Source organism: Hyaena hyaena, unplaced genomic scaffold (genome assembly GCF_003009895.1).
Source record: "Hyaena hyaena isolate Hyena2069 unplaced genomic scaffold, ASM300989v1 scaffold_729, whole genome shotgun sequence".
Lineage (NCBI taxonomy): Eukaryota > Metazoa > Chordata > Mammalia > Carnivora > Hyaenidae > Hyaena > Hyaena hyaena.
The window spans coordinates 671,789-682,142 of NW_024081361.1; the positions used below are offsets into that span (position 1 = coordinate 671,789).

General features: G+C 38.7%; 1 protein-coding gene across 2 annotated transcripts in view; it reads right to left on the bottom strand.

The window, feature by feature from the left end:
- INO80D (INO80 complex subunit D) overlaps nucleotides 1–10,354 on the bottom strand; it is a 63,621-nt gene that overhangs the window by 26,438 nt on the left and 26,829 nt on the right. For both annotated transcript variants that reach the window (XM_039218014.1, XM_039218015.1), the window contains exon 5: nucleotides 3,964–4,072. In XM_039218014.1, the coding sequence (XP_039073945.1) occupies nucleotides 3,964–4,072 (109 nt within the window). The remainder of the gene's footprint in view (nucleotides 1–3,963; nucleotides 4,073–10,354) is intronic.

The following is a 10,354-nucleotide window of genomic DNA, read 5'->3' on the forward strand; positions in this document are numbered from 1 at the left end:
CAAAATAAACATTTAAAAGATAAAGGAAAATACACACATAGACATACACATACGTGTCAAGGGCTCCAACGCAATAACAGTGTTTTCAATCAACAATGCTGATTAAACAGAAAATCCACATGGAAAAAAACTGGTCCTTCTTACTACCTCACATCATGTACAAAATATACAAAAATAAATTCCACAAAGACTGTCAGCAAAATAAGTTTCCAGAAGATATATAGCTTTATGACAGTGGGGTAAGCAATGATTTCTTATGCAGATCACAAATACACTAACCATAAAGAAAAGACTAATAAATTGTGCTCATTAAAAATTCAGAACTGGGGCGCCTGGGTGGCTTAGTTGGTTAAGCGTCCGACTTTCGCTTAGGTCATGACCTCGCGGTTCGTGGGTTCGAGCCCCGCGTCGGGCTCTGTGCTGACTGCCAGCTCAGAGCCTGGAGCCTGTTTCGGTCTGTGACTCCCTCTCTCTCTGACCCTCCCCTGCTCACGCTGTCTCTCTCTCTCTCCTGGAAATAAATAAAAAACATTAAAAAAAAAAAATTCAGAACTGTTTCCTATCATAGACAACATTAGGAATATGAAAAAGTAAGCAGTTACTAGGTAATTACTGTTCCTTAATACATTTAACATACCCACTTATTTCTGCTCTTGAGACCTAAGTAACAGCCTGAGACAACTCTTTCAGCACATGCATCTACAGCCAGACTAAGTAACCAAGAAATCGTTCCCAAAACAAACTCAGGGGTGCCCTGGCTGGCACAATGGGTGTAGCATGTGGCTCTTGATCTCCCCAGGTTGTGAATTCAAGCCCCACATTGGGCATAGAGCTTACTGAAGAAAATGAAACAGTGGTGCCTGGGTGGCTCAGTCAGGTAAGTGTCTAACTCTTGATTTCGGCTCAGGTCTTGATCAGGCTCTGCACTGAACAGTGTGGAACCTGTTTGAGATTCTCTCTTTCTCTCTCTCTCTGCTCCTCCCCCAAATGTGTTCTCCCTCTCAAAATAAATAAAACTTCAAAACTAAAGTCTTTCAACAGAACAAAACAAAACAAAACAAGGCCAAACTTTCTCCCTAAAATTCCCTCAACTATAATCCTAGTGTAGCAAGAAAACTCATGAAAGGGTTCTTGGAGGCGAGAGGGTTGTGGAGAATGGGTATCAGACCACTGACAGTTTTCCTTCCAAAATTCCAAAAATCTCAATGAATTCACTGATGAACCATAAATGGTAAAAACCTTTTGAGTAATTCTAAATGGCAAAACTTCTTGAAGATCAACGAACAGGCTAGGTCGAGCCGATTTTCTACAGCTTTCCATTTTCTACTGGACTTAACCACAAGGTACAATAAATGACCAGTAGCTGCAACAAGAAACTGAAATAGAGTTGTTCTATGGGTAGTTTAAATACAGGACAAAGGTCCCCATGAGAGGGCACAGTGGCAGATACAGACGTAGAGATGCAGACAAAGAAAGCATGGCAAACCAGGCCAATCCAAGATCCACCCAAGGGAGACCCTATGGCGTGCCCCATGCCCAGAGCACAAGAGTTCGGCAAGAATATGCTGAGTGAGTGAGTGAGTGAGTGAATGAATGAATGAAGGGCAAAGATAAAAGTGACTGCTGGACAAGAAGTGAGGATGACTGCTTAAAAAAAGAAGACAAGGGGCGCCTGGGTGGCTTAGTCGGTTAAGTGTCCGACTTTCGCTTGGGTCATGATCTCGTGGTTCGTGGGTTCGAGCCCCGCGTCGGGCTCTGTGCTGACTGCCGGCTTAGAGCCTGGAGCCTGTTTCAGATTCTGTGCCTCCCTCTCTCTCTGACCCTCCCCTGCTCACGCTGTTTCTCTCTCCTAGAAATAAATAAAAAAACAAACAAAAAAAAAAATTTAAAAAGAAGACAAATATCATGAAGGAAAAGGAGAACCAAGGAAAGAGTATCATGGTACGTCAGTTAGCAGAAATGACTGAGAAAGTAAAATGCTACAGAGATAAAGAAAAACTCAATGGTCACAAGTCTAAAACAACAGAAATATTCTGAAAACTCTGCAAGAATAGAGGGCAGAAACAGGGGCACCCAGGTGGTTCAGTTGGTTAAGCGACGGACTCTTGGTTTCAGCTGAGGTCATGATCTCATGGTTTGTGAGTTCCAGCCTGTGTCAGGCTCCATACTGACAGTGAGAGCCTGCTTGGGATTCTCTCTCTCTCCCTCTCTCTGCCCCTCCCCTGCTTGCACACACTCTCAGTTTCTCAAAAAAAAGAAAAAGAAAGAGAAAGAGAAAGAGAAAAAAAAGAGAAAGAGAAAGAGAAAGAATAAAGGGCAGAAACAATATTTACTCCTAATCAAGAGCAAATATACCCAATATTGATGTTCAGGTCATCTTGAGAATTCCAACAGGAATCTTAACTACCATTAATCAATCCTTTCCCATGTATAGGTATTGTGCTAAGCATTTACATTTACAGCAATTTGGAAAATTAATTCAAAATATCCCAAATCAAGTTAAGCTGATATGAACATGAACCTTAGGAAGCATGACGGATAGCATCTGTAACTACAAAGGTGTGGGTTCAACTGTACTCTAGCTGAAAAAAAGAATATACTCATGGTAAGGAAGCAGTCTTGAATGAAACATAAAATGGAACCTCTGAGACAAAAAAGAAAGTACAGCATTCTCCAATATACTACCTGGGAGCTGGGGAGGCCAGGACAACTGGCCATCAAGAAATCCAACTAGTTCTCCTTGCTCTAGCTCCAGGCCCTAATAAGCTCCCCACATAGTTTGGCTTAGTGAACATTTGTACCACTTAATGATTATTTCTCAATTTGAACTGGCATTTTGGTTTATGCATTAGTCTCTTCCTAGGCCTAATTATTTCTGGGTGTACTTACAGATCTCATTTTAAGCCTATAAACTAAAAAACCAGACCCTAGAGAAAATATGTCCATACAATGATACCGTGAAATTCTAGGAGTCAGACAGGGGCAGATAGCTAGTCTCCCCTCTATCTTGCCAAACATCTATTTAAGCCACGATACTTAAAATAATAATAATAATAATAATTAGCTGAGTCTGAGAATCATCTTTGGCTCCACAGACAGGGATCTATTTAGTATGCTGCACTGTACCAAGTAAATCCCTAAGGCAGTCCCCTAAAACAACAAACTTTCTCACTATCCAGGAAGGGGCTGTGCATTAATCAATCTACAGCTTCCTCATAAGGTAGATATCAAGAACTTCTAGTGAGATTATCTTGAAAAACATTTTAGCACATTAGCTTGGTTTCAGCTCAGGTCATGATCTCATGGTTCATGGGTTTGAGCCCCATGTTGGGCTCTGCACTGACAGCTCGGAGCCTAGAGCCTGTTTTGGATTCTGTATCCTTCTCTCTCTGGCCCTCTCCCCCACTTGCATGACTGCATGTGCGCGCACTCTCCCTCTCTCTCTCTCAAAAATAAATAAATAAAACAAAAAAATAAAAAATAAATACTCAGCACTTAAGAAATATTAAAGAATGGATCAATCTTGTGAAGACAGATAAAGTAAAAAGCACTGCTTTTCAGCTGCTATGAGAGCAGAGCCAGAGAAGATCCAGCCAAGTCAGACAGTGGGACTCCAAGTAGCCCCAGGACCACAGGCAAGTTCCTCAACCTGTCCGGGCCTTGGTTTCCTCTCCTGTAAAATGAGGAAATGAGACTAGGTAATCTCTAAGGTCCCTTTCCCATTCTAAATTCTACTATGCTTTGTTCCTTCCGTGATAAATGGGAAAGGTACAGAAACAAACTTCCCAAGAAAACTGAAGAGTAGCTCTCCTCAAACAATCTAGTACATTTCTTCCCAGGTGGAATCTATTTCACCTCCATTACCATAAAACTAGAGCCAATGAAATAAACAAACATTAGTATATAGAGTGAAAGATCAGGCCACAACAGAGGTAAAGAATAAAAACAAAAAGGAAGACTTACGTGTGTCTCTCATATCTGAGGGTTTCTCGGATGGACCATGCCACCTGGTATGGCGACGCCTGCTCAGAGTCCTCCGGGTCCTCTCCGCTCTCTTCCGACCAGTCCAACCCTGAGACAGACGGAAGAATACTGCAAGTTAGAGAACATGTATTCTTATTTAAAACTTAGGGGAAAAAGCTCCCCAAAATGCGTAATGCAAAAAGCCTATAGCACACACTATCACAGCGTACATTAAATGCCTCCTGAGGAGTTTCATCCCTGTTCTGACAGAAATACTAATAACAAATATATGACACTCAGGTTGAAATAATGACATTATAACAAAAAGCTATATTCCAAGGATGAAATTCTTTTGCCAGACATTTCACAGAGTAGAAACAGCATAAGCAGAGAGTTTAAGCTCCCCCCTCTGCCCAAAAGGTCGAATTTCTGAAGTATCAAAACATTACACATGAAACATCATACATTCTGACATACACAATGCCAGAGAAACCTAAAACATATTCAAGATGGTAGGTAACAGAAGGCTAATGTATGTTCAGGTAGGAAGGAAATCAAAGGGTACTGGTGAAATCACTCTATACTTCAACAAAGAAGGGCTTTTGAATAAATTGTCAAAGGCAGACACTTCGGGCCCTTTCCCAACAGCTCCAGAGGAGGAGGACGCCATCCAGCAGGCAGCGCCATTCCCTGGCTTGTGCCCTCTGCAGGAAGTGGGAAGGGTAAGATGGCAATAATCTATTTCTGATGTGGCTTGGGGTTTCTTTTAATTCTTTTAAACAAGAGCTGCCACAATTTGTGGCATTCTGAAAAACAAGTTTAGAGGGAAAAATAGAGAAATACAGTATGAACAATCACTTATTTTGTTAAATACTTCTGTTTTTAATGATTGGATAATTACTAGCTTCCAACGTAAATGTTTTACCTTTATAGAAGTTTTATATCTTGAAAAGGTCTTAATACTGATGTTACATAGCCTAACATACATAACATCAATATACTCATAATGCTATGAGACTTTAGATACCTTGATAAATACTGATGCTGTACAACCTAACATACATAACTTTAATATACTCATATCACTATGAGACTTTAGATACCTTCATAACCAGTGTGGTCTTCCTACTCATATCACTATGAGACTTTAGATACCTTCATAACCAGTGTGGTCTTCCTTCTTAAACCCCCCAAAATCAAAAGACCATCTTCATTAGACACTTATGTTAAAAAGGACCTTACACGTTGCTTCTATAATTAAAATGAGTTTATATGTGCTAAATAGGGAAATTAAGAAAAGATTAATCAAAATGCAAATTATAATGCTTAAAATTAAATTATACACTGCCACTGGCATAAAGAAACCTCAAATCTAGTTCCAAGATGACTATCCAAAATGTCAAGTCACCTTAAAAAGTAAGTTACTTTCTGGGGCGCCTGGGTGGCTTAGTCGGTTAAGCGTCTGACTTTCGCTTAGGTCATGATCTCGCGGTTTGTGGGTTCGAGCCCCGCGTCGGGCTCTGTGCTGACTGCCAGCTCAGAGCCTGGAGCCTGTTTCAGTCTGTGACTCCCTCTCTCTCTGACCCTCCCCTGCCCATGCTCTCTCTCTCTCCTAGAAATAAATAAAACATTAAAAAATTTTAAAAAAAAAGTAAGTTACTTTCTCTCTACTAAAATAGAAATTAAGAAAAACACAGTAAAAAAAAACAAGTAATCACAATAGCATTAGCTTCAGGACAGGATACTGAAAGGCAGCGTCTTTCAAACACAAATTTACATTTAAGGCACTTTCAAATATTAGGGCATGACTAATCTTTTACTGTTTTTATAAAATTAATGGCAATATCTACTAAGCCACCTATACCTTCTCTGAAAAAGTCAAGATCTAAGTCATAAGTACTAAGATGGAAGTGTTTCTCTTGTGAAATTAACTGTCCAATAAAACAAACCTTTGATCTTGGCTTCATTATCACTAGTTTTAACTAACTGAGATAACCAGCCCAGGCAAGACTGTAAAAGCTGATTACAGGACTGCATTTTTCTTTAAGTATCCTTTGCTGACATTAAATGCAAACTGTACTTGGTCACAACAGTGCATTACAATTTCTCTTCTCCAAAGTAACATTTGTTTTGAAAACCTAGGCTCCTAATATGCTTGAATAAAAAAGACAATACATTTTCTATGAGTTTTCATTCTGTTCAAAATGATAGAGGGATGCCTGCATGGCTCGGTCAGTTAAGCTTACATGCCCAACTCTGGCTCAGACCATGACCTTACGGTTCATGGGTTCAAGCTCCACATGGGGCTCCATGCTGACAGCTCAGAGCCTGGAGCCTGCTTCAAATTCTGTCTCCCTCTCTCTCTGCCCCTCCCCTGCTCACACTCTGTCTCTCTCTCTCTCAAAAATAAACAAACATAAATTTTTTTTTAATTCAAAATGATAGAAAACCAGCCCTAAACACAATATAGTATGTTTCAAAACTTAAAAAAAGTCAGCAACCACAGATAATCAAAAGTATAAATCAATATTTAGAAGACGACATAGGTCAATTGTGGAATAAGAGGCAAACATCTGGGAATAAAGTTAGATCTTTGCCCCAAAACTCATACCTAATAAATTCCAAATAAAGGACTGCAATGTAAATAATAAGACAATAAAAGGACTAAAAGAAAATGTGGGTGAATATATTACATACTCTTTTAGTCTTACACAAGTAAAAAACAAAATAAAGCAAAACAATAAACCTGATTCAAAAGAAAGAAATGCAATTCAGGATTTCAACTCCTAAGTTCCAAAATCATTGTCATAGACATTGAAAAGCAAAATAACAAATGGGCAGGAGGAGAGGTTTTGCAATAAATATGAAATATGTATAAAAAACTGTTACCAAATCAATAAAAGAAAAACACTTCCATGAAAATAAGTGAAAAAAACCCTGAAAAGGTTAAAAAAGAACAAGACATATAAGTGTCCAAAAAGCATATGAACAAACATTCAAAGCTCCATTAATTCAAAATAGCAGTTCTCGGGGGAGGGGGAGATGGGCATGGAGGAGGACACTTGTGGGGGTGAGCACTGAGTGTTATGTGGAAACTAATTTGACAATAAACTATTTGTAAAAAAAATAAATAAATAAATAAAGAACATGACTTTCAAGACCAAAAAAAAAAAAAAAAAATAGCAGTTCTCACCCCAAGTATGGTCCATAGATCCCCAGGGGTCTCAGAGACCCTCTTAGGGAGCTCCTTAGGTCAACACTACCTTCAAAATTATACTAAAGCATCATTTGCTCTTTTCACCATGTTGACATTTGCACTGATAGTGGGGGTGGGGGGGAGGAACAAAAACAAAAAACAAAACCATAGTGAATAAAGCTGCTGGCGCCTCAGCATGAATTAGAACAATAGCACCAAACTTTACTAGCAGTCATTACAGGTTTCACACCGTGACTTGCAGTGAAATAAAAGCCAAAAACAACAGTTTTAAGAATATCTTTGACAAAGACTTGTACATTAAAGACTGTCCATTTTATTAAATCTCAATTCTTGAGCACACATCTTTCCAACAGTCTTTGTGACTCAATGGGAAGTCATAAAGCACCTCTGCGTCCGTCCCAAGAACCCATGGCGGCTGCCTTGAGGAAGACACACCACTGTTTTGGCTGGGACCTCAACTAGCTGCTTTTTTTCCATCCAACGCCATTTTTACTTGAAAGAGTGACTGACAAACTACAGTTATTAAGACTTGGATATCTGGCAGTCATTTTTTTCTAAAATGAACACAGTCAAACTGCCACTTCTAAGAAAACAATGGACAGTATTTGCTGCCAACTATGAAATTCACATTTTCCCTCGAAAGCTTGGTTTTTCTTTTTTTGAAAACCTAAAGTCTTCACTGAGTCTGACAACTCTGTAAACTATTTTTCTGATAATACTGGTGGGAGTATTAATGAATGTGATTTTTAAGTTTTGTATAATGAAATATATCAACATTTGGAACATATGTTTAACTTGGTAAACTGATCCAAATGACCAACCCATGATATTACAAACTCATGCATGGGTAAAAAGATCTATTCAAAGTACACAGTAAATCAATGGATTTTAATGTAATGGTTTGCAAAAAAATCCTTCTTATGGCTTCACATTCCACACTGCAACTAATCTTTAAAAACCTACCACTTGTTGGGGGTGCCTGGGTGGCTCAGTCAGTTAACCATCTAACCCTTGCCTTTGGCTCAGGTCATGAGAGCCCTGAGTCGGGCTGTGCGCTGACAGCATGGAACCTGCTTGGGATTCTCTCTCCCTCCCTGCCCCTCCCTCCACTTGCACGCTCGCGCGCGCGCATTCCTTCTCTCTCTCTCTCAAAACAAATAAACATAAAAAAAAAAAAAGAGGGCACCTCTTCTCAGTGGCTCAGTTGGACGGTTGCGCGTCCAACTTTAGCTCAGGTCAAGATCTCAACAACAGAGTTTGAGCCCTACATTGGGCTTGCTGTTGTCAGCGCAGAGCCTGCTTCCCATCCTGGGTCCCCTCCTCTCCTGCTCTCTCTCAAAAATAAACATTTAAAAAAATTGCAAAAACTTAAAAAAGAAGAAGAAAAGAAACTACCGCTTATGAAATTTTGGTGTAGAATCAAGTAAGAATATCCATAATTATTTCTTAAAAACTAGTAAAATATTCCTCCCTTTTCCAACTACAAATGTGTAAGGCCATATTTTTATCTACTAATCAAAACCACATATTACGACACATTGAATGCAGAAGTAGACAGGAGAATCTAGCTGTCTTCCAGCAAATCACACATTAAGATTTGCCAAACAATGTAAAATAATGCTGCTCTTCCCGTTATATTTCTTTTCTCTGGGAAAACATAGCTATTTTTCATAAAAAGAACATGTTAACATGTAGTGACTTGTTGTCATCTTTAAATGCATTAGCCTTTTAAAAATTTCTCAGTTTTAACTTCTAATTCAGTAAATATCGATAAATATAACTCACATATACAAAGGCTGTATGGTGTCCTCAATAATTTTTAGGAGTGTAAAGGGATTGATTCTAAGGCCAAAAATCTTGAGAAACACTGATCTTAAGTACACTAATTAAAGCAAATTTTGGGGGCGCCTGGGTGGCTCAGTGAGTTAGGCATCCAACTTCAGCTCAGGTCATGATCTCACAGCTCATGAGTTCAAGCCCTGTGTTGGGCTCTGTCCTGACAGCTCAGAGCCTGGATCCTGCTTCCAATTCTGTGTCTCCCTCTCTCTCTGCCTCTCCCCGACTTGTGCTCTGTCTCTGTCTCTCTCAACAATAAACACTAAAAAATTTTTTTAATTAAAAAAAAGTAAATTTTACATCAAATTTACAAAGGCTAAATAATAACTAATATCTTGTACTATAAAGATGTAGAGGAACTCCTTCTCATACACTGCTAAAAGAAGGGTAATGTGACAGAAAAATTCTGAATATTTGACATGTATCAATAAGCTTTCTATTTTATTTTAAGTTTTATTTATTTATTTTGAGAGAGAAAGAGCATGAGTGGGGAAGGGGCAGAGACAGAAGGAGAGAGAGAATCCCAAGCAGGCTCTGTGTGGTCAGTGCAGAGCGTGATGCAGGGCTTGATCTCATGAAACCGTGAGATCATGATCTGAGCTGAAATCAAGAGTCAGACACTAAATGACTGAGCTACCCAGGTGCCCCTCAAAAAGCTTTTTAAAAAACGCAAAAGCTTGGAATCATCAATTCTGCTTCTAGGAATCTATTTCAAGGAAAAATTAAAGATGTGATAGTAATTATTTTCCTGGTAGACTATACAGCTACAACACTTTGTAATGACACAAACTGCAAATAGCCTAAATTAGAAAAAGAATTCATCTGTGACAAATGACACTGTGTATAAAAAATTACTTCCTTGATAGTCCATTATGAAAAAAATTTAAAACAGGTTACAAAACTGTATGTGGAGCAGGAACCCAATTTTATATATTTTAAATATACCAAGGCATTAACAAATCCGTATTATAAGGTTTGGGTGTTTTAATTTATTATTTTTATCTGCACTTTTTCTTTAAGTTTTATTAGTTGTTTTAATTACCAAAAGTCATATATGGTTTAATAACAGGTAAAACAATATGAAACTATAATATAAGAAGAGTTACGTTTCCTAGCTCTGTAAAAACACATCCTAATCAGTTTTATCCCCTCTTGGTAGCCAAGGTTAGCAGCCTGGCAGTGCACATGTAGTTACCTATAATCACACCCAATAGGCAAACATCTATCTATTCATATACTTGATCAATAGATACACTGATGCCCCCTGTTTATTTTTTTAAAAGTGGGATAATACAATACCTCTTGATTCTTTTCTACTTAATATAACACAGGCACATC